This window comes from Ricinus communis, chromosome 4, assembly GCF_019578655.1.
Source record: "Ricinus communis isolate WT05 ecotype wild-type chromosome 4, ASM1957865v1, whole genome shotgun sequence".
Lineage (NCBI taxonomy): Eukaryota > Viridiplantae > Streptophyta > Magnoliopsida > Malpighiales > Euphorbiaceae > Ricinus > Ricinus communis.
Window position 1 is genome coordinate 22,149,310 of NC_063259.1, and position 24,661 is coordinate 22,173,970.

Genomic DNA, 24,661 nt, shown 5'->3' on the forward strand with positions numbered 1-24,661 from the left:
TCGGGTTGCCTGATTTGGTTCATTCCGGGTCGGATCGAAACGGGTCGGGTCGGGTTGAGAAAACCCTAGAAATTCGGGTTGCATTTCGGGTCGGGGCGTCATATATCTTTCGGCATATGACGCCCCCATTCCGGAATGTGCTCCCACACCCTTTCTAGGGTTTTCTTCCCTTCTCATTTCGCTCCCCCTGCCTCTCCTCTCGCCTCCCTTCGAGCCAGCCCCCTCCCACCCTCTCAATGGCCTCAACTGCGGATGGAGGTGCCAGCAGCCATCGCGGTGATGACCCTGCTTTTTGCAGTGGTCACATCGCACGATGGCGCTCGGCCCTCCTCTCTGACGGCCTTGGTCTCGACGGGTGAGGTATGAGTGGCTCTCCGTGCTTTCTAATGACCCATTCATAGTGTTCCGTCTGGTTTCTTCGTGTTGGATAGTCGCTATCACAGCTTCTATTGACGGCAGCCGAGAGGCGAGGAGGATCTAAGAACGCAAGCTTTCGTAGCTTGAATCCAGGCCTCCGAGGTAGGTGTAAATTAAATCTTGTTCTGCCCTTCTTTGGAGTTCTTCTGGATCATTAAACGGAGGAAGGTAATTTTGTAACTCTTCCCATCTAGTTAATATCTCTGTTGCATATTCTGTGGGATTCTTGGTTCCCTAAGTGATTTGAGAAACTTCATGTTTCAATCTGAAAATGTGAGCAAAATTGTTTTGATGCCCGTAAAGGCCTTTTAGTTTTTCCTAGATTGCTTTTGATGACTCCATGAGTATACACAGTCGGAAAATCTGGCTTTCCATGGTATTAGTGAGCATGGACATGACTAGATGGTCATTAGTCTGCCACTCTTCCATTCTGTCAAGTTCTTCTTCTGTTGGAGCTTCTGGAATTACAGGTTTGGGTTTTTGTTTATTTCCAGTAATGAAACCTAATTTTTTTCTGCCGCTGAGGGCAATAGAAATAGATTTTGACCACTCAAAATAATTTTGACTGCCTCTGTCACAACCAAATTTATTTATTTCTTTTTTATTAATAATTAATATTCATTAGCATGTCGTTAAATATGTCATTTGCATCATGATTATGTATGATTTATTTTATTATATTATGTGGTAGATAAATAAATTATTTAGTTACATACTGATTTAATTGAAAAGTAATGATTTTGGACTAAATTGGAAAGTTAGAAAGAAAGAGGATTAAATTATAAAATTGCCTATTTTTACACCAATATACCATCTCTTTCATTTGTTCATTTCTACGCATGCTTTCCTATTTCCTCTTCTTCTTTGTTTCTCTCATTCTTCTCCTTTTCTTCTTCAACCTTGATTTTCCAAATCAAACTTTACAAACTTTTAGTAAGTAAAAATTTAATTCTTCTTTTAAGTTTGAAAGATTTGGGCTTTCTTAATCAAGGGAAACAAAGGTGAGTAATTTTAATTGCTTGATTTTACTGTAAATTAGGATTATGATATGAAGTTGTTGATGATTATGTGTTTTGGAATTGTTTAATCAAGAGTGAACATGCTATTACTTGTGATCTTGAAGCTGAAATTTCTGGACAGATTTTTCACCTCTGATTTCGTGACCTTAGAGGCTTTATCTCGAAAATTTCCAAACATGAAAGTTGTAGGTATATATTTCAAGAATATCTCTGTAAAATGGTTTTGCAGATCGTTGAGTGAGTAGGAACTTACGAGGTTCGATTTGCTGCTGCTCTGTTTATAGTTCAGCAGGTGATCTGGTTTTTGTGCTGACATTTTGAGGCATTTAGAGGCTGAACCAAGCAGAGAGTTAAACATGAAAGTTGTTCATTTATATATCTAGTATATGTCTGCAAAATTTCATAATTTTTGGTTGATTATAACGTGAGATATGTTGAACTTAATATAGTCTGCTCGAAACTGTTTTAAGCAGAAATCGGACTTAGGATTCAGAAATTTGTTGCTAATTGTGTGTTTCACAACTTGAGCTAGAGAAGTCCAAATTGAGTAAAATTAGTGTCTATAGAAACTTTAGAATGTTAACTTTATATCTGGAGAGTTTCATCAGAAAATTTATTCGTTTGATTGGTCATTTAATAGGAAATTTTTTACTGTTTTGTTTAGATAGAAATTGGAGCAGCTGTATAGAAAATGCCATAACTATTTCTATACTAATGATTTTGAAGTGATTCTTTCTGCTATGGTTTCTATAAAAATTGAAGTATAATTCTGGAAATATGAGATTTTTATTAATTGTATATAAGTTTTGGTGTAATTTCTAAATCAGTACCTACAAGCTGCCTTCATCAACAAATATGTTGATTTGTTGTCATTCATCTCATGCATCATATTAATATCTAGAATATATGTTATTTTGTTGAAATGTGATGTTTTATGGATAGTAAAGATATGTATATTTATGCATTGTGATTGAATTGTATTTGTATTGAATATGTGAATAGGTTCATCCAAAGGAAAGGAAGTGGTAAGAGAAAAAGAATAGGATTACTTTGTTATCCTATAAATTTTATAAGTATTTAATAGACTAAACTTTGTGTATATTGAGTAGGAACTGCTGTTTGATTACTTAATAATTTCTTGATTGACTGAGTTGATATTAGTTATATTTTTGGCTTGTTGTAAAGTGAATTGATTGTGATGTGTTGTGAAGTGAATTGATTGTGATGTGTTGTGAAGTGAAATGATTCTGATTAAGGATTGATGACTCTTGTATGGATATTGTGTGGTCGGGAAAGCTGAGCCGGGCGGATAGCTACCCGAGTATGTGAGATGGCAAGACTGAGCCGGGCAGATAGTCTTGTCAAGTGGTTACTGAAATTTAAAAATGTGAGGAAATGTAAGGATGAGTCATCTTATCCTAATTTGATAGAAATAATGTGGAATTGAATTATTTGACTTGGTTGAGTTTGAGATTATTTGCATTATGTGAGATGAAATTATTTGTTTATGAGAATAATTGAAATGGTTGATTTTGTGATTGTTAGTTAAGTGTTGGTATAATTTTCTGTATTGATAAAGACTTGATAATTCTAGCCTAATATACTATAGTTTAGTAAATTAAATGCTTATTGAGTCGCTAGCTCATTCCTTAGCAAAATTTTTTTTTTCAGGTTAGTGCAGTTGTAGATAGCCTTAGCTGTGCATTGCTCTCTTTGCATCAGTCAATATTATCAGGTGGGCCAGAGGAGTTATCTAAAGCATTGGGACATTTTGGGAACTTATGTGAATTAAAATAATGTATGAATATTCCTTATATGTATTAAGTATGTCTTGTCACTTAGATTGTATGAATTTATATTGTAACTAAGTAGTAAATTATGTTTATGAAGTTAAATATATATATATATATATTGCTGTACAATTGGATGTTTGAGTGTGGGTGCTACAGCCTCGCAGGACAATGTTTGTGATTTTTGACTGCCTCCCCCCTCTTTATTTCCACTTAACTCTAATTTCCCTCTTAGCAGCTCGGACCAGGACTGTCAGCTTCAGGGGGAGTCCCCTCTCGTCTCTAGGCTAATTCCTTCAGGGGGAGACAATCCTATTCCAGAAGCCCAATCTCAAGAAGTAGCAGAAGAAGAAATTGCCTTGCAAAGATCTACCAGACAAACTAGACCTCCTGTGAAATTTAGAGACTATGTGTCTCATTCGGTAATATACCCGATTCATAATTTTATTTCCTATAATGTCTTATCTAATCAATACCGCAACTATCTATGTCAGATTTCCAAACTCGTTGAACCCGCAAGCTTCTATGAAGCCAACACTGACCCCACTAGGTGTAAAGCTATGGAAGAAGAACTCCTTGCTCTAGAAAGGAATGAGACATGGAGTATTGTTCCACTTCCACCAAATAAAAAACCAGTGGGATGTAAGTGGATTTACAAAATCAAGTTCAATAGTGATGGAACCGTTGAAAGATATAAGGCAAGACTTGTAGCCCGAGGTTTCATGCAGACTTATGGAGTTGACTATCAAGAGACGTTTGCTCTTGTAGCTAAAATAAATACGGTCAGAATCCTTCTTTCAATAGCAATCAATCAGGATTGGAATCTGTTCCAAATGGATGTCAAGAATGCCTTCTTACAAGGAAACTTAGAAAAGGAAGTTTACATGAAGCTACCTCCCGAACATAAGTCAATCTCAGATTCTTCCCTGGTATGTAAACTAAAAAAGGCAATCTATGGCCTGAAATAATCCCCGAGAGCATGGTACGCCAAACTCAGCCGTTTTTTATTAAGCATTCGTTTTAATAAATGTGAATCGGATTCATCTATGTTCGTTAAACACACTAACAAACATACTATTGTTATTTTAGTGTATGTTGATGACATCATAATAATAGGAAATGATGATCAGGGGATAGAAGAGGTCAAACAGAGCCTAAAAAAGGAATTTGATATCAAAGACCTGGGCCAACTTTCTTATTTCCTTGGTATAAAAATGGCAAAATCTGACAAGGGATTATTCCTATCTCAAAGGAAATATACCCTTGACCTATTAAAGGAAACAGGAAAAATAGGAGCTAAACTGGCCATCACTCCAATGGAAACCAAAGTCAAACTCAACCTTGAAGATGGAAAATCCTTAACCAACGTAGGGCATTATCAGCGCCTGGTAGGAAAAATGATTTATTTGACTGTCACTAGACCTGACATTTCATTTACAGTTAGTATGGTAAGTCAGTTCATGCATGCTCCTCGCTCCAGCCACCTCGAAGCCATAGACCGGATCCTTAGATATCTCAAGGGAACACCCGGACAAGGAATCTGGATGAAGAAAAACAACTCCACTAACATAGTTGGTTTTTCTGATGCAGATTGGGCTGGAAGCTGTGACAGGAAGTCAACCACTGGTTTCTGTGTCTTTGTCGGAGGAAACTTGGTAACATGGAAAAGCAAAAAGCAAAGTGTGGTTGCTAGATCAAGTGCTGAAGCCGAATATCGTGCAATGGCATCCACAGCTAGTGAACTCATTTGGATCAAACAAGTTCTCAAGGATATAAAGATTGAAAGCGAAAAACCTATGAAAATGCATTGCGATAACCAAGCTGCTCGTCACATAGCGTCCAATCCAGTATTTCACGAGCGAACTAAGCACATCAAAGTGGATTGCCATTTTATCAGAGAAAAAGTCTAGAAAGGGGAAATTGAAACGCCTTATATTAAGAGTCAAGATCAGTTAGCAGACATATTCACAAAATCTATTGACAATCAGACTCATCACTCGATTCTCAGCAAGATGAGCTCGATAAACTTATTCGAACCCACCTTGAGGGGGAGTGTTGAAGAAAACAGAAAATAGCAGCTCTTTTTGGTCTCAGAGGCTGCACAAGCTAGGTTGCTTGTGCAGACCTTTCATCCCTGACCAAGGGAAAAAGGGAGCATCCTTTCCTGCAAGGCAGGAAAGGTCACTTCCACCTTTTCCTCAAAAAACTCATAAGTATCCTTTAGAAAGAAGACTCAGAATCTCAACATGTATATATTTTCATTTCAAGTTGTAATAAACTCAGAATTCTTGTAACATAAACATTCATCATTGTTCTATAAAAATTCACAAATGGAATAATGTGAATTGTAAAGATATGATTGGTGAGCCAATTTTGTTCAAGTGGTGTAGAAAACACGCATGAGGCAATGTTAGAAATGTGTAATCAAATGGAGCAATAGCAAATGATAAAAGGATGTTCCATGAATGGTAAGAAAAAGGAAAGGAAAAGTCTTAAGCCGAGAATGGACAGGGGGTTGCCATGTGACATGCTATTAATTAGCATGTTCCGGATGAAAGGATTTTAGCCATAGCAAATGAGGACAGGAAAAATTGGTTCCAATTTTGGTGATAATCATATAGTTCGGATATGCCAAAATCTTATTAAAAAACCTTGAATATGTAGTATTCTTGATTTCTATTCATACTAACTTTCCTTTATGCTCTCTGTCTCAAAAAACGATAGCTCTTCCTTTTCCTTCTCTTAACGATTAGTTAATTATATATATAATTAGCATAAATATATCACTTTCGGTTAGTTATTATATTTTAAAATTATAAATTTAGAAAAATAATGTACAAATTAATCATCTTAATTAGAAAATTTTATATAGTAAAAGTTTTTTATAGTTATACACTTAGAACCAAATAAAAATTATGACTATATTGAGGAGGTTACAACTAATCTAAAAATTATGACTATAAGAAGGTTATAATTCAATGGAGATTAAGTACTAAAATCTTTCAATGAACTTAGTACTTAATCTTATAGATAAAATGATATAAATTAGAAATAAGATACGTGAATATCTTGTTATATTATACAAATAAGATTGATGAGATAAAATAATGTTACATAAGATAAAATATAATATAACATATATATCTTTTAAGGTTATATATACAAATATTACTGTATAAAGAAATATTTTTTTAAGATGGAACTTAAAAAATTAAAAAAAAAATTACTATTTATCCAATTTTTTAAAATAATTACAAAAATATCTTTGTTTTTTTAATTTTTTTTTAAAATATCCTTTTTATTTTCAGAATTATCCACTCTTCATTTTTCATCTTTTTATGTTTTTTCAAAATTAGTTTCAGATATTTTACAAATATCTAACACATATTTTAGTAAACATATACTGTTTGATGTTGAACATTTTGAATTAATTTTTTTTTCACTTTAAAAGGTCTTTGATACTCAAAATATACTAGTATTTGCAAATGTATACCTTTTATTGTTCAATTTTTATGAGTTTACATTTTTATTTCATTTGGAAAAGGTTGAGATACCTACTATATACTTAATGTATACTATTTTTTGTTAAATATATACCTTTTGCTGTTTTTTACATCAAAAGTATATCAGATTTTTTTTTTTCTCTTCAATATATACTTTTTTTTACGTTGTAGCAATTTATCTAATTTTTTTAAATATGATATTTTCAACACGTCTCCAAATCTTAAAATTATAAAAATACACTTTAGATTTATTTATTTAGTTATTCATCATTAATATCACAAAATCAAACAAAATGCAACAATACTTTACAAAAATTAATATTTTTTAAATTATCTGTTAAAAAGTATATTGAATATATACACTTTTTTTTCAAAGTATATTCAACACATGCTTTTTATCTGAAAAAACTAAATCATATATTTCTAAAAAATTTTGTTTTAGGATATTTTTAAAAATAAAATTCTATTTCTTAGTGTTTTTATTGTTATGAATTTTTATAGATACTTTTATAATTATTTTATATTTTTATGATATTTATGAAAGAATTTCAAAAATTTATAACTTATTATAAAAGAAAGTTTACTTCTATTTATAACTGGTCTAAATTAAAACCATAATTTCTTATCACTATAGAGGTTATTCCTAAATAATATATTATTATAGAGATTTTAATGTATTTCCTAATTGATGTGTAAATTGAAAAATAGAGACAGATAGAGTAATTTAATTTGAAAATCATATAATACTTCCTCCATGCCAATTGATAGTCCACTTCTAATTTACATGCAGATAAAACATGTAAATACTTTTCTTAACATTTTTTTTTTATCATTTTTTTTTTCTGAAATATATCCTTGGTATTATAGTTTTAGACTGAAAAAATATAAAAATTAATTACATTGAATAATATGTGTGCCAATTAATCAAAGAGATTTTTGATAATTTCTTAATAAACTAATAATGACAGAATAAGTCAACTAAGTTTTGGTATCGACCATAAACAACTATCAATTTGTCAACAATAGGGGATGCATATGCATTTCTGTTTTATTTCCCAAGTTCTAAAGTTTCTCTAATGTCATGAAAAATCATTTCCCAGTCCAATTAAAATGTGCTAAAAATTCCATGGAAGATTCTTATATTGATAAATATACCACTTCTATGGGGTCATTTTCTCATATTAAATTATTAGCACTATTATAGGGTTGTTTTATCAAATTAATAAATTTACATGTTTTACGGTATTATTTTCTTATATCGACAAATGTAACCCTTTTACGGGGTTGTTTTCTCATATTCTAAAATTAACCTATTTAAGAGATTATTTTTTCATACTAAAAAATATACCGAAATTACAGGTTTATTTTCTCCGATTGATAAATATCCCCGTATTACGGGGTTATTTTCTCATATTAAATAATTTACCCCTTCTACAAGGCTCTTTTCTTAGACTCGCAATTATACTACTTTTAAGGGGTTGTTTTCTCATATTCATAAATATACACATTTTACGGGGTTATTTTCTTATATTGATAAATATACCACTTTTACGGGGTCATTTTCTCATATTAAATTATTAGCACTATTATGGGGTTGTTTTCTAGAATTCATAGATATACATATTTTACGGGTTTATTTTCTTATATCGACAAATATACCTCTTTTACGGGGTTATTTTCTCATATTCTAAAATTAACCAATTGAAGCGGTTATTTTTTAGTACTTACTAATATCTCCAGAACTTCGGGTTATTTTCTCCGTTTGATAAATATCTCCATACTACGAGGTTGTTTTCTAAAATTTACAAATATACCCCTCTTATGGGGTTGTTTTCTCATATTCAAAAATTAACTCATTTAAGGGGTTGTTTTTTTATACTCACAAATATACCAAAATTACGTGGTTATTCTCTCCGATTAATAAATATTCCCGTATTACAAGGTTATTTTTTAATATTTATAAATATACCCCGCTTACGAGGTTATTTCCCATATTAAAAAATTTACCCTTTCTACGAGGATGTTTGCGAGTTATTTCATTGATGATGGTTGGTCACCTCTGTAAACTTGCTCTCTCTACCTCTGCCATTGCCATCTCTCTTTCTGGTGTCACTGGTTTTAGTCTTCTTGTAAGGTTCCCTTTTCTTCTTCTTTAATTTTCTTGTTACACCATTGCAATTACGACTTGCATATATTATGTATCAGCATACATCATCCATATACATTCCTCTGCATAATTATATAACGGGTGTAATAACTCATGAAATAATGTTATAATGAATAGCAGAAACGTCTATTTGCTATCATTTATATTTCTATTATTCAAATTTATATTATCAAAACAAGCTACAAAAAGAAACTAATTGGGAGCGTTTAGTTTAGCTTGAGAGTTAGCCGATAGCCATTTGACTCTCACAATTCATTTTATCCATTTGGTAAATTAAAAGAGAAATAAGCCACTGAGCTGATAATTAACAAAATTGCACAAAAAACATTTTATTTTATTTTTCTCTTTTTCTACCTTTGTACACACAAAGAAGAACAAAGAAAAACCAACGTTGAAGAATCAATCTATTGCCTAGCTTCTGAAGTATCTGCTGCGGACCAGGAAATTTGCCTTATGGATCAAACCGAACTGTATTGATGGTTTTTAAAGACCTTCGATGGCGATTGGTTGATTTGGGTGGGTTAATAGAAGAGAATTGTACTATAATATAGTAAAATAAAAAAAAAATTAATATATATTTTTTCCAATACAATATATTAAATCTTAGGAGATATATATGTCATTATTACATATTGACACACATTGGTTGCCACTCTCAGAATGATGTAACTTTTTGTATTTGTCTCCTGTAAGTTCAGACTCCTAGGAGACATGGAAAAAAAAATGGCAGAAAGGCCAAATATGTAATAATAAAAAAATATATATCATATTACAAAATCCAACAAATTCCAGAAGAAATGGGAAGTCAGATGTTATGATGCCACATATATTATAAAAAAAAAATTAATGTATAAAAAAATTCTATAAATAACTAATATTTAAATTTAAAATTTGAAGTAAATTAGAAAAGAACATTATCATTTTATATATAAGCTGAAGTTTTCATATTCAATTTGATTTCACATAGAAGTGGCACCATTAGAACTATATGATTTTAATAATTTGAATTCTACTTAACATTATCATAGAGAAACTCCAAAAAAATTAATGACCCTCTTGCTTATAAGAGTCAATTGTTTCTTTGAATGCAAGCAGCAACACCACAAACAAAAAAGCGACTGATGGTTTACAAACAGAAGGAGAAAAAGACAGATATTAAATTAGATTTATGTTAATAAATCTTTTGAATAACAGAATCTTGTGATTTGTATGTGCTACACAGTTGGGGAATGTCCAGTGCATTGGAAACTCTATGTGGGCAAGCTTATGGAGCCAAGCAATATCAAAAACTGGGAGTTTTAACCCAAACTGCAATACTTTGCTTAAACTTGGCTTCTATCCCTGTTTCTATATTATGGAATTATTCATGGGAAAGATACTTGTTTTTACTGGCCAAGACCCGACAATTTCACATGAAGCTGGTCAATTTACAATGTGGTTTCTCCTGCACTCTTTGCCTGCGCATCTCTGCAGCCACTTATTCGATATTTCAGATGCAAAGTTTGATCGCTCCTATGCTGATAAGTTCTTGTACAACTCTTTGTTTCCATATACCTCTCTGTTGGGTTTTGGTATTCAACTCAGGACTAGAAAGCCTTGGAGCAGCATTAGCAATGTGTATTTCGTACTGGTTGAATGTAATTATTCTTGTATTATATATGAAGTACTCTTCTGCTTGTGATGAAACTTGTGCACCAATTTCCATGGAGTTATTCAGTGGGATTGGAGAATTCTTCCGCTTCGCTATCCCTTCTGCTGTAATGACCTGGTAATTCATCTAATCTCTATGTACTTTGTTTCCTTGTAAAATTATAATTAATCATTTTGATGTTGTAGCCTGAGTGGTGATCATTTGAGCTGCTTGTCTTGCTCTCAGGGCTCTTGCCCAATCCAGAGCTTGAGACTTCTGTTCTATCCATCTGATATGTTTTCTTTAAATGTCTGCTATCCTTGCAAAACAAGTAGAATGAATTTTCTTCTGATATTTATATTCTATTCTGCAGTATTGAGACTGTTTCTACACTCTACGCAATACCCTATGGATTTGTGCTGCAGTAAGGTCTAGTTAGTTCCATAAAACTTTACATTTGCATGAACATAGACTCCTTTCAATTTCCATGTTCAATTCATACTTAACTCCTTGGAAACTTGATTATTTCTGTTCATAGCACTAGAGTCTCAAATGAATTAGGAGGAGGAAACCCGCAAGCTGCACGAATTGCAGTTTATGCTGTACTGTTTCTGGGATTGGTGGAGACAACTATAGTAAGCAGTACTCTCTTTGCCAGCAGTCGAGTTTTTGGTTACATCTTCAGCAACGAAAAGGAAGTGGTGGATTATGTTACAACCATGTCCCCTCTGGTTTGTTTGTCACTTATAATGAGCAGCTTAGAGGCGGTGCTTTCAGGTTAAACTCCATTTCTCTGTCAATGATTATAAGTATTCTTTCTCCTGACAAGTCTTGCATCAGTCTATGTTAATTAGCACTCCTTATTTATTTCAGGAGTTGCAAGGGGGTGTGGATGGCAGCATATAGGGGCTTCTGTCAACCTGGGCGCCTTCTATATTTGTGGGATTCCAGTTGCTGCCATTTTGGCTTTCTGGTTAAGGTTAAGAGGCATGGGCCTTTGGATTGGAGTACAAGTCGGTGCCTTTACACAAATAGTTTTACTTTATATTGTTACCGGTTATCTAAATTGGGAAAAGCAGGTATCTTCTTATTCAGAAACTGTTCATCCTAAACGCTAACTTTTTATTTTAGTAATATCAGGTTTATTATCTCTAACATGTCCCAAACACAGGCCTACAGGCTTGAAACACAAGGTTGTATTTGTCTTACCTTGTGCTGAAATATATTAAATGTCAACTGATAATGTTGGATACTACTGCATTACCAAGTTGGGTCCTGCAAGACAAAGGAGGAGTTAGAATGGCATCTGTAGAGTTAGTCGAACCTTGAATATCTTTCGGAATAGTCCGAGAATTTTGGTCATAGATGTTCTGCATAATGATCAGTGCTTTTTCTTCCTTGTGTCTCTGTGCTTTGCAGGCAAGAAAAAGCGAGGGAAATGATTTTTGAAGGAAGATCTTCAATTAACAAAGGAATAATGTAATTGATATTTAAGAGCTGTCTGTTGTTTTAAATTGATCATAGTGATATTTAATAGCTCTTAAGCCGGCAGTCTTCAAAAGAACAGACGATCCAGTCTTATAAGTAGCAGCCAACAATTGTTCATCCGCTCTTATAAGTTGCATAACTTTAGTTATGTCCATAATGTATTAGGAGAGGAATCTAGAAGCAATGTTGTCTCTTAGTTCCGAAAAAAAAAAAAGTACGATACTATAAAAATTTAATTACGAGTGAGCACGGTTCGGGGAAGAAAAATTTCCTTAACCGTGTTAAGTTTTAAATTTTAAAATTAGATTTCTAAAATTATTTATACCTGAATATAAAGATTTTCATCCTTAATCGTTATGATTTTTTAGGATGGTTTGATTTGATGATTCGAATCTAATGGAATTAAAACATAGCAATCTAGATTTGAAGAGTTTTCAATTTGTATTTAATAAAAGATTATATTTTTGCTACAATTCCAAAAGGAGAGAGTTTTATTTACTGAGCGACCGAAAATAGCTCAACTGTAAAAAGATGATTTATTTTCCTCATTTTGAACAATGCTCGGCTTAGGAGAGAGTTTTATTTACTGAGCGACCAAAAATGCCTTATGCTTTTTAATTTTAGTTCTATAGGATGTACCCAAGCCATGCCATACTTGATTCACTCCTAATTGTCCCCATAATTGCGACAATTATCATTTTCGCATGCACATCTCAGTAACTTTTTATTTCATTTCCTTAATTACTATAAAAATAAAATAATATCCAGGCACATAATTTAATTTTCAATTTTTCAATTTTTTTAAAATAAATTATAAAGATTATTTTTAATTAATTTGATCTTCTATAAGAATTATGCATAAAATAAAATGAAAAAGAAAAAACTTGACATGCTATGTTTTATTGAAGTGTTACTGTGTTATTCATGGGGCACTTGTGTACTTGTAATTTTTTTAAAAGCTGTTGGCCGCCTAATGAGAGCCAACTATTGAGATGTTGCTTTTCTTGGAAAATAGCCTACATAGTATATGCTCTAATTTGGGTAAAATATATATGGTCAACGATTCAAGATCGGTCCAAATCTATCTTTAGTTACATCATAAATAAATGAAAAAGACTGGTAAAATTATATTATATTTGAATCACATAAATATAAAAATACTCATAAAATATAAAATTTGAACTTCAATACAAATTTTGTGGGATAATTAAACTGAAAACATTTATCATGAATGTCCCATAAAAAAAGAAAAAATAAAAGAACTATTAGCAAGCCTGGTAATCCTGGGCTTTACAACCAAAATCGATATGAACATTTTTTTTTTTATTCTTTTCATAGTTTATTAAAAAAAAATTTAGTATCTAGAGTTGGTCTAATTAATCTAATTGCCTTATTAAAAGAAACTTACTAAGTGAAATTCAATGGAATAAAATCTTAATAAGAAAAGAGAGTGCAATATATGGTCAATGTGATTAAGATACTTAGCCAATATATGGCCACGAAGCCAATAAGAGCCTTCACTCTCTTCATGAAAAATCACATGTTCCATGCTCACCTCTAACAGAGGTTAATATTGTAAAACTTGAATCTTTGTAATTTTAGATTTATTCTATTTGGACTAATAAACTTGTGGGTTTATTAGATTAAAATTGCTTAATTTATTAAATCTTTCTACGTTAAGATTATAAGTTTGAATTTAATTGGTTAGACTTGGATATATTTATTTTATATATATAATATAATATAATATAATATATATATATGTACTAAGATATATTTTAGTTTTTTGATACAATTCTCGATATAAATAATGAATGAGATCTAGAATCATATCGAAGAATAATTTTGATACTATTAGGTTCAGATAAAGTCAAATGGTTAATGGATATTTTCAGTACGGTTTAAATCTTCGAGTCTCATGCTCAATTCTAAATTTAATTATTTTTGTATAAATCAATAACTTATAAAAAAATTGACAAGTTTAAAAAATAATAAAAATAATTTTATAATTGTGAATTGCTATCTTGCCAAGAAATAATCATTTTAATACTTTTTTATAATTCAATAATATTTTCCTAAATTTTATAGTGTATAAACTTTTTTTGATTCTGTTTTAGTTGTTTTGTATTTCTCGATTTTTGTTAGTAACATATAATTATAAGTTAATAATTAATATTTTAATAAAATAAATAATTTAAGAGATTTCGGTTGATTCTTTAAAATAAAAAAAAAATACTATTCTATTTTAAAATAAAATAACCATAAGAATTTCTATAAATAATACTTTAAAATCTATTCTTAGGCTGTCCCATAAGTAATAACTTCAAAATCTATACTTCAGCCTGCGCCTAATTTAAATTAGATTAATATCCAAAACGTCTCGTGTGATTAGGTCTTCATAATTTAATTAAATTAATTAAGCTAGATTAATCGATAAACATTATTAGTTTATTTAATTTTTGAATAAACATATAGACAAGATCTAAACGTTGGCTCGCGCGCTTCATATAGGAGATCCGATTAGCATTAAATAAATTGGTTGCATGTGAGAATAATTAGTCCATTTTAATCCTTGATTACAATTTATCCATAAATGCCTCTTAAATAGCTCATAATTAAGTTGTTATACAGTCAATGCAATCCCATGTGATGGTGATAGTTTTCTCTACTTTATTGTTCGCAATTTTGTACTCTTCTTATTATATAGTTTTTTCACGTCCATTTTCTTGCTTGGTATGAAAAGATGAATAAATATATTTCTCGACAGCCAATCACCCAAATGATAATATATCTAACTAGTTTGACTATCCTATTCAATGTTTAATACTTGATTCTCTTTTGATATAATCTTCATATTAAGGGGTGTAAATCCAACTGATATGCTTTTCAATTCCATTTTCACGATTTAGGCTGCTCTCATTTTGCTCGTCATTGCTTTCTTTTTCTCTCATTATTAATATGTTTCAGTTTGTCAAATTATCTTTTGCCCGTCCGTGGATTCAACAACAATTTAAAAGATTGACCTATTCGAACATCTCTGAAACTACATTTATTTTCAACTCCCTAAAACAAAGTTAAAAAAAAAAAAAAGTAGTATCTATTACGGACAGAAAGACAGAAATCGAAATAAATAATTTTAATTTTAATTATAATTAATTTTGATATGCCATATTTTTTATTATTTTTTATTAATTATTTTTATCATGAGTCAATTTTTTATTTATAAAATAACTAAAATTAAAATTAAATTAATAAAATAAAACAAACTAAAATTTTAATCAGAATACATAATCCATATTATTATTACAAAAATGACCCTAACATTATATGGATGCATCGTGTCAAGCATTTCTAGTACTAATATATGCTTGAATTATCAAATACCGAAATGCAACATACACGTAGTAGGTAAACATTTATATATTAATATAATAAATAAACAGACGACTATAGACACGTCTCTCCATCCCTCTGCTTCTCCCTTCATTCTGTCTCCATTTTCATTCCCCAACCTCTAAATTACTCTGGTAAGCAAGAATAGCAAGAACAGAACAGCTGCAACCAACGGCAAACACAGCTGAAACGATAATGGAAGAGAGCTTGTTGCTAAAAGATGATAGATACGAGAAAAGAGAAGATGCCGGTGGTAGTTCAGGAACTGCTCTAACATGGCCTATATTCACTCAAGAAATGAAGAAACAAGGTTATCTAGCGGGTCCTATGGTAGCTGTTATCCTTTCGCAGTACCTTTTGCAAGTTATTTCCTTGATGATAGCTGGTCACCTTGGCCAGCTTGCTCTCTCTAGCACCGCCATCGCCATTTCTCTTGCTGGTGTTACTGGTTTTAGTGTTCTTGTAAGTTCTTCTTTTCTTTAGCTTTCTTGCTTTATGTCATCTTATATTTTATTTCACTCTGTGGTTGACTTTCTTGGTGATGGTTTCCGATGCGTTGAGGTAATACAGTTCGAGCATCCTTAAAAATTAATGAAACATCATGAACGCTCCTAAATATCAATGAATGTTGTAATATAATGACAGCCAGTTCACTTTTAAAAAACAATTAAAGAAATTAGGGGCAGCATCAGCATGGATCGGTATTTTCACTCTTAGAGGTGTCTTTGCAGCGTGTTGATTTTAGCGACGGAATTATTGCGTGGCTGACAGTTCTATCGCAATTCCATCGGTAATTGACTCTGAGTTTTGAGTTTGACAACTGAAAATTCACCAAGGTGGGAGAAATGTGGGGACTGTGGGGAAGTAAATAAATATTGCAGAAATTAAATTAGAGTTTCTCTCGACTCATTGTTGCCAATGCCTACTAAGTGATTCAAAAACATATTTAAGTATTTGGAAATTGTGCCTCAGTCAACTATTGCTCATTTCAATATAAGGGATAAATGTAAAAAAAGTAGCATGTAGTTTCACATTTGACGATTCTTTTCGTATAAAAAGAGATATAAAAAGAGATCGGTAGTTAAAAATCGTAATAAAAGAAAGTATTTTATCATTAATAAAAATTTAGCCGTCTTAATTCCGATCAGCTATCAGAAACCGGACCTGAGAGTAGGAGCCCAACTTAGCTAAGGATGAGGTTAAAATAAAAGAAAAGTTAGAAGTTGTTAAGAGTTAGTTATTGCATTGGTTTTACTGTCTCTTATGCTATTTTATCAGTTTCTCATTCTATTATTGTTAGTTTGTTCTTTAGCTAGAAGATTCTAAGCGAATTTTATTTGTTATTATTAGCCAATAGTTAGCTATTTAGGTGTGGGGGAATATTGCCTTTTAGATTATCAGCAAGAACATTATCAATACGGTCCAACTTTCTACTTTTCTCATTCTTTCTCTCTTTTCTTCTTCTCAATCTTCTTCTCTATTTTTTTCTATTTCTTAAATCCTTCCACTGCGATTCTATTAATTTATTTAACCACATATTCTTTTTATCTCAAAAAGAACTCAACCGATGAAACCACGATATACTTTTGTTACATGTTCCTATACATAAACTATATTGAAGATTTTGATGGAGTGATATGAAAAAATCTAGTGACCCTCTGCTTATAAGAGTCAATAAGGTAGCAATTAATGATTTTGGAATCCATACAGAAATCGTCAACACCACAAACAAAAAGCGCTTGATGATCTGTAATCAGGAATACAGAAAAAATAAAATTATAGAATTGTTTCTTATTTGTAATCAGAACTACTTTGATTTAGATCATTCTTTAATCTTCTAACAGAATCCTGTGATTCGTATGTGCTAAGCAGATGGGGTTGGCAAGTGCTTTGGAAACTCTAAGTGGACAAGCTTATGGAGCTAAGCAATATCAAAAAGTTGGAATTCAAACCCAAACAGCAATATTCTGTTTAATCTTAGCTTCTATCCCTCTTTCTATATTATGGATATTCATGGGAAAGATTCTTGTTTTGATTGGCCAAGACCCTGCAATTTCACATGAAGCTGGTAAATTTTTGACGTGGCTTGTTCCTTCACTCTTTGCCTACACAGCTATTCAGGGACTTGTTCGATATTTTCAAATGCAAAGTTTGATCACTCCTATGCTGATAAGTTCTTGTGCAACTCTTTGTTTCCATATACCTGTCTGTTGGGTTTTAACACTCCATTCAGGACTAGAAAACCTTGGAGCAGCATTAGCAATGGATATATCAAACTGGTTATTTGTAATTATTCTTGGACTATACATGAAGTACTCTTCTGCTTGTGACCAAACTCGTGCCCCTATTTCTATGGAGTTATTCCATGGGATTGGAGAGTTCTTCCGCTTAGCTATCCCTTCTGCAGTAATGTCATGGTAATTCATCTGATTTCTCTATGCTTTTCTTTTTCCCTCTTGTAGAAGAAGTTGTTTATCATTTTAGCAGAAATTATAAACTTTGATGCATTGATACCTTTGATGATTATAGCCTTGAATGGTGGTCATTTGAGCTGGTCGTCTTGCTCTCAGGGCTCTTACCGAATCCAAGGCTTGAAACTTCTGTTCTATCTATCTGGTATGCTTTCTTTAAAATGTTTCAATCTGATTCATGATCTCCATACCGAAGAGAAAGAATTGATTTTCCTCTGATTATCTACTTGTCTGCAGTATCACGACTATTTCTACAATCTATTGTATTGCATATGGACTTGGCGCTGCAGCAAGGTCTAGCTCCATAAAACTTTTCATATACTTGAACATATGTAGATGCCTTTTAGTTTCGTTTTACAATAATAATATCAGATTTTTTCTTGCATTTGTTAATTTTTGTTATACAGCACTAGAGTCTCAAATGAATTAGGAGCAGGAAACCCACAAGCTGCACGCATTGCTGTTTATGCTGTGTTGTTTCTTGGAATTGTTGAATCAACTTTAGTAAGCGGAACCCTTTTCGCCAGCCGTCATGTTTTTGGGTATGCTTTCAGCAACTCGAAGGAAGTAGTCGATTATGTTACGACCATATCTCCTCTGATTTCTTTGTCAGTTATAATGGACTGCCTACAAGGGGTGCTTTCAGGTTTAAATCTCCTTTCTGTCAACAACTATTTTCTCGAGCTTCATAAGTCTTGCTTCCAGTCTATATTTATCATTCCTTATTTCAGGAGTTGCAAGGGGGTGCGGATGGCAGCATGTAGGGGCTTATGTCAACCTTGTGGCCTTTTATATTTGTGGGATTCCAGTGGCTGTCCTCTTGGGTTTCTGGTTAAAGTTTAGAGGGATTGGCCTTTGGATTGGAATACAAGTTGGTGAAGTTATACAAGTAGTTTTGCTCGCTATAGTTACAGGATGCATAAATTGGGAAAAACAGGTATGCTTTCCATTAAAGAACTACTCATTTTAGCATTTTATTTTTTGGGTCAATCTATTTCAGCAAGAAAAACAAAAAGAATCGCGCAGAGATGAGTTTTATCATCTCTACCATGTCAGAGACAGAGTTCATTCCTTACCTTACCTTGATATGCATACAAATATGCCTTTACCTTTTGCTGAAATCTAGCAAGTAATAAGAGCACCCGAAATTCAGAAGTGTAATTCTTTTACCCGGAGATACCTTAATCTGTCTTAAACACCGCCCACTAAACCTACAAGCTGAAGCTTAGTGGTGACTGGTGGGGTTCTGTAATGAGTTTTACTGTCTCTAACATAATCTAGCCAGGAACTGGTTTTGGGATGCTGCAATTAATTCGTTTTGCAATCAATGCAGGCAAAAATGGCGAGGGAATGGTTATTAGGAGAAAGATCTTCAATCGAGAGTGGAGTAATGTAAAATTTGAGATACGACTGGTGAGCCAATTTTAAGAAATAAATGAATTTTACGGTTGACACCAAGAAAAGCTTTCTGTACCGAGGGATTTAATATTGATCAATGATATTATGAGAGAAAAGAAGGATCAATTTTCTATCCATTTATTGACTTTGTTTTTGGTTACATGGTCTATCTATTTATCCTTATCCTAATACCAAGTGATCAATTTTTTCTACCAGTTTTCTTACCTCTCCACATAATCATACACAAATGACACTAAAAAGACAAATTTTTCCTGGTGTCCTACTGCCTATGACGTGGCAGATGCTGCCACATGGCAGCAGAATTTACACAAATAAAATAAAATAAATTTATAAACTATAATGTACAATTGGGGATGTACACTCTAAATAATAAAAGACTCCTCTATTCTAATTTGTTTCCATTTCTTATTCTATCTTTAGTCCTTTTTTGTCACAATTTACTCAAAACAAAGAGCTACTATCCTTCTTCCAAAGAAAAAAAAAAAGTGTTAGTTGTCCATTTTTATTTTCATCAATCATTTAATTACAGGTGCTAAATTATTCTTTTATTATTATATATATTTAGAAATTATATTCTTTTAATTTAAGAATTCAATTTATTTAAAATTTAGATGCTAGTTGGATATTAAATACTAATTAAAATTATTTATCAATTAAAAATAACAAATTTGTTGTACTAATATTTAAATACGTGACCCAGATGTTTCAGTGATAATATTTGATTATTTAGTGTTTATTTTTATTTTATTGAAATTTTAGTTTTTTATCAGTTTAAATTTTAATATATTATTATATGAACATGTAATTTTTTATTTTTAAATTTTAGGAAAAATACAGATATTTATTCATATACTAGATTCATAAATAATAGAATATTAAATATTGGTATAAAATATAAATAGCAAAGATAATGCTTATATTTTATATAAAAGTTATGCCCATAAAATTGGATTTTGTTGTCAGCAGTATGCGGTGGAGTCTAAAATAGGAGAAGTTGGATTTCTTTTTTCTCTTTTGAATAATTAATGAAAATAAATTAGAATAGAATGAATCTGTTATTATTTAAAATGTATATATATTTAATTAAAAATTTATTTTTCATTTTATTTGCGTCAATAATATTGCCATGTGGTAGCGTATTAAGCTGCCACATCATATGCAACCTCAAATTCCCGCTATCCAGACAGCAGGAAAAGTTCGTCATTTCTATTGTTTTTCCAACATTTTTTATACAACATGAACTTCCATTGTTCCCTAGCAAAATAAAACTTATAGAAAAAATACGTTTTATGAAGAAAAAGTTCAATTAAATCAGATTTAATTTTATATAAAAGACTTAATAACATTAATAAAAAATTAAAAAATAAAAAATAAACCAAATGATGCATTTAAACTATTGAAATAGGTTGAGACCTCTTAGCATTAACATCATATTTTTCGTGCCAAAATTTATTAAAAATAAAAGGAAAGTAATTCAAAAACTACGAACAAGCAAAAACAAAATAAAAAATACTTAATTATTGCCTTAACCAAATAATAATATTATTTGTTGTCCCAAACAATGTTTCTTCTCTTACAACTACAACATAAAGAATTATGTCATTAAATAATTGATCCCTCAGTCACATTAATAGATTTTCCACTGAAGATCTCCCTTCAAATATCCTCTTTCTTGCCTTATTAGCCTGCAACAACAGGAAAGAAAAGAAAAGAGTCAGTCATCAACCAGAAAATTGCAGGCTACTTGATGTTTGGAGGGATTAAGGGACAGATGCCAAACCTGTTCTTTCCAATTGGTATGACATGTTACTACATAGAGTAGCACCGTTTGCAAAATGGCACCAATGCATATTCCGATCCAAAGTCCCCTTCCCTTAAGCTGTAACCAAAATCCTAAAATGGCAGCGGCTGGAACTCCACAAAGATACAGTGCTCCTAGATTCACATAAGCTCCTATATGCTGCCACCCACAGCCCCTTGCAACACCTGATATAATACATAGAACAAAGAACACTAAACGAATCGGTGGTGCTGTAATAATCTTCAGGAATCTAAAGTTGCTAGTTTGGACCCTAATGGAAGCTCAAGTAACCGTAAAAAGATAACAAAGGTGCTTTCGCATATTGACAGAGAAGGAGATGGGGTGTATAACCTGAAAGGACTCCCTGTAAGCCGTCTACTATTACAGACAAACAAACCAATGGAGCCATGGTGGATACAGAGTCTACCACTTCTTTCTCGTTGCTGAAAGTGTAGCCGAATACATGTCGGGTGGTGAAGAGGGTTCCACTCACCAGAATCAGCTCTGCAACTGTAATGAACATTACTGAGTACACTGCATTTTTCGCCACTCGCGGATTCCCTGCTCCTAATTCATTTGATACTCTAGTGCTACATAAAAGAATAAATATCAGTTGGCTTCGTATTCAGGGAATTACAGGCTGGGTCGTGAGTTCAATTCAGATCTTAATTCCTCCAAAAGAAAAGAAAAATATGGGCGGTGGAGCAAATAACCTTACTGCAGCACTTAGTCCATAAGGAATTGCATAGAGAGTTGCAATCGTTGTAAGACTGTTTGCATTGCAAGATCGGACAATGAATTAGAAATTTTCAATTTCTATTTTAATTCTAGTACAATATCATGAATAGTATTACATACATCTTACCATACAGATAGGACAGAAGTTTCGAGTTGTGGGTTAGGTAACAGCCCTGACAGCAAGATTACGAACTCATACGACCACCATTGCAGGCTGAAACAAACATCAAATTGAGGTTCAGTTAAGACTGAATTATGCTAGTGGGTCACACATTAAAAAGAAGGGAGACAGTGTTACCAAATCATTACAACAGAAGGGATAGCGAATCGGAAGAACTCCCCAACTCCTTGGAACAGCTCCATAGAAATTGGAACGCGAGTTTTTGCACAAACGGAAGAGTATTTCATGTATAACAAAAGAAAAACAGCATTCAACCAATTCGAAATACTTATCGCCAATGCTCCGCCAAGATTTCTTAGTCCTGACTTGAATACTAATACCCAGCATAACGGTATGTGTAAAGAAAGGGTGACAGAAGTGCTTATGAGCATAGGTTTGGTTAAGCTCTGTGTTTGGTAGTATCTAGTAAGTGGCTGGGAAATTGCGTAAGCAAAAAGTGCAGGAACAAGCAACCTTGTAAATTTACCAGCTTCATGAGCAATTACAGGATCTTGGCCGATTAGTATAAGCAGCTTTTCCATGTTGATCCACACGATAGACAAAGTAATAGCTACTAAGATCAGGGAGAAGATACCACTGTAGGTCTGGTTTCCAAGTTTTCGATACTGCTCTGCTCCGTAAGCTTGCCCGCATAGAGTTTCCAGTGCACTTGACATTCCACTCTGGTTGGCATTGTTATACAGAATACAAGGTTTATAAGTTGCTGCTTGCAATCAGAAAGGAAATGGATTCATTTCATTCAGTTATGCAACTCGAGTATTTTCTGCACTCATTTTATAATTACTTCATTATTCTTTCTCATTAGCTGCTCCTATCTTGCACTGTTTTACATATACACAGTAGAATCAAATAATTAATTGCTAAATTGCAGAATTTTCGAATTTTAAGGAGATTTAGAGAGCTGAAAGTAAATGGGAGTTTTATGCCATGCATGGACCTGAGCCAAAAATGAAAAATAATTGTAAATGTAAAGGAAGGAAAAATAAATTAATATACAAGTTAACTTACAAGAACACTGAAGCCAGTAACAGCAGAAAGAGAGATGGCTATGGCAGAGCTGGAGAGAGCTAGTTCTCCAAGATGACCCACCATCATCATTGATATAACGTTTATCAAGTACGAAGATAGAGTTACAGCCACCATTGGCCCTGCTATACAACCTAGTCGTTTCCCTTCTTCAATGAATATATCCCATGATATTAGAGCTAAACCTTCTCTTTCTCCTTCTCTCTTTTCTGACAGTAACTTCTCCTCCATGTTTATCTTCATCTCTGTGTCTTTCATGGATTCTTCTTAGCTAGCTGCCTGTCGCTCTCCTTCCCTAGGGGACTACTGACATATGAACTATATATATATATATATACACATCAGGACAATGAAATTATTAGGCAATCAAATACAATGATTTAGATTGGTTCTGAATAATAATAATAATAATAATTAATTAAAACCAATCAATCCTAACAAAGTACTCAATTAGTATTGTGGCCAACCATTTTGATGTATAGTGCTGTGCAGCGTAAGTAAAAATAGAGAAATTAATTGGCTTGAAATTTGTAATTCCTGGTTTGGGTTACATCAAATCACCAATCACATATAGTCTCGTTGGTAACACTTTAATTTAAATAATTAATCGAATTAAAGAAACCTATTTTGCAGTGTCCACATGAATTAGATAACCTTTATTATATGAGTAATGACAAGACAAATGTGACAACCCCCTTCATTACTCCATTGATGTTGACTGACACTCGGATCTAATTAGCTAGAAACCCTTCATAATTTTCTCATCCCTAATGCCTCACAACCCAACCCAGCTAGATGCCATTAAATATTATATCCCATCATACGAAAAAAAAAAAAATAATAATAATAAGTAAAATGTTTTAATATTATATTTTTTAAAAAAAATATAGAATTTGATCATTTAATTTAATACTCTGAGATAAATCTTTTGATTTTCAAATAATTAATATTTTAAAAACTAAAATTCAATTTATATTTAAATTTTATTAATATTATTAATTTTATAATTATAATCATTGATATAGTATTAATTAGTTGCCATTCCACTATTCTTCTATTTTTATCCACATAAATTTTTATCTAAAATCAATTACATTAAAGAGAATTTAAAAAATAATCTTATAATTTAATTTTTTTTAATTTAATCAACCCCAATAAATTTAAATAATTGATAAGATTAAGAAACTTTATATTTCATAATTTATTTGATAAGATTAATTTTGGAGCCATCAAAATTTAATTTTTGAAATTATTAATAATATAAATATTATCAATTTAATTATTAAAATACTAAAATATTACTAAAAAATTATAAAAAAAAATGTACCAAAATATTAAATCAGAAAATCAATCTTTGTAAATATTTTCATTTATGTAAATCGCTGCACCGAGTAAACTTGTATTCCCCTCGGACAAAGGTATCTACTTCAAATGGTGCAGGCACGTGAATCTGTTAATCTGATTGTTGCTAATTAATGTTTTGTTGGTACATGGACCGCAAATGATGCCATAGATCATAAAAATGTTTGTCTGATTTGGACCTATAATGATTTCTTTATTTTTTATAAAAAAAATTATAAAATTAAGAGAATATGATAAAATATTGTATGTGGATTCT

General features: G+C 32.0%; 2 protein-coding genes and 1 pseudogene across 3 annotated transcripts; 2 read left to right on the forward strand and 1 right to left on the reverse strand.

The window, feature by feature from the left end:
• Nucleotides 1–10,024: 10,024 nt before the first annotated feature.
• On the forward strand, nucleotides 10,025–12,098 carry LOC8289721 (annotated as a pseudogene).
• A 3,351-nt stretch (nucleotides 12,099–15,449) lies between these two features.
• LOC8289722 (protein DETOXIFICATION 12) lies at nucleotides 15,450–19,436 on the forward strand. Of its 2 annotated transcripts, none has more exons than XM_048373451.1 (7): nucleotides 15,450–15,869; nucleotides 17,280–17,824; nucleotides 17,937–18,023; nucleotides 18,116–18,172; nucleotides 18,286–18,524; nucleotides 18,610–18,815; nucleotides 19,212–19,436. In XM_048373451.1, the coding sequence occupies exons 1-7, from the start codon at nucleotides 15,603–15,605 to the stop codon at nucleotides 19,272–19,274; spliced, it is 1,464 nt and encodes a 487-aa protein (XP_048229408.1). In that variant the 5' UTR covers nucleotides 15,450–15,602; the 3' UTR covers nucleotides 19,275–19,436. The 2 variants fall into 2 exon arrangements, with proteins under 2 accessions (XP_048229408.1, XP_048229409.1); XM_048373452.1 differs by lacking the exon at nucleotides 15,450–15,869 and adding an exon at nucleotides 16,845–17,086.
• A 1,361-nt stretch (nucleotides 19,437–20,797) lies between these two features.
• Nucleotides 20,798–23,419, reverse strand: LOC8289723 (protein DETOXIFICATION 12). Its single transcript, XM_002532186.4, has 7 exons — nucleotides 23,026–23,419; nucleotides 22,135–22,679; nucleotides 21,964–22,050; nucleotides 21,812–21,868; nucleotides 21,450–21,688; nucleotides 21,078–21,283; nucleotides 20,798–20,982 (listed from the first exon to the last, which is right to left on the reverse strand). Exons 1-7 carry the CDS (start codon nucleotides 23,299–23,301, stop codon nucleotides 20,920–20,922), a joined length of 1,473 nt encoding a protein of 490 aa, XP_002532232.1. The 5' UTR covers nucleotides 23,302–23,419; the 3' UTR covers nucleotides 20,798–20,919.
• Between the last annotated feature and the right edge of the window lie 1,242 nt (nucleotides 23,420–24,661).

Coding starts and splice junctions, on each gene's coding strand:
- LOC8289722 (XM_048373451.1), top strand. CDS start 15,603: ATGGAAGAGAGCTTGTTGCTAAAAGATGATAGATACGAGAAAAGAGAA. Junction 15,870..17,279: donor TTACTGGTTTTAGTGTTCTT/GTAAGTTCTTCT, acceptor TGTGCTAAGCAG/ATGGGGTTGGCAAGTGCTTT. Junction 18,173..18,285: donor GGACTTGGCGCTGCAGCAAG/GTCTAGCTCCAT, acceptor TTTGTTATACAG/CACTAGAGTCTCAAATGAAT.
- LOC8289723 (XM_002532186.4), bottom strand. CDS start 23,301: ATGAAAGACACAGAGATGAAGATAAACATGGAGGAGAAGTTACTGTCA. Junction 21,689..21,811: donor GGACTAAGTGCTGCAGTAAG/GTTATTTGCTCC, acceptor TCTTTTATGTAG/CACTAGAGTATCAAATGAAT. Junction 21,284..21,449: donor CTTACAGGGAGTCCTTTCAG/GTTATACACCCC, acceptor GTATTATATCAG/GTGTTGCAAGGGGCTGTGGG.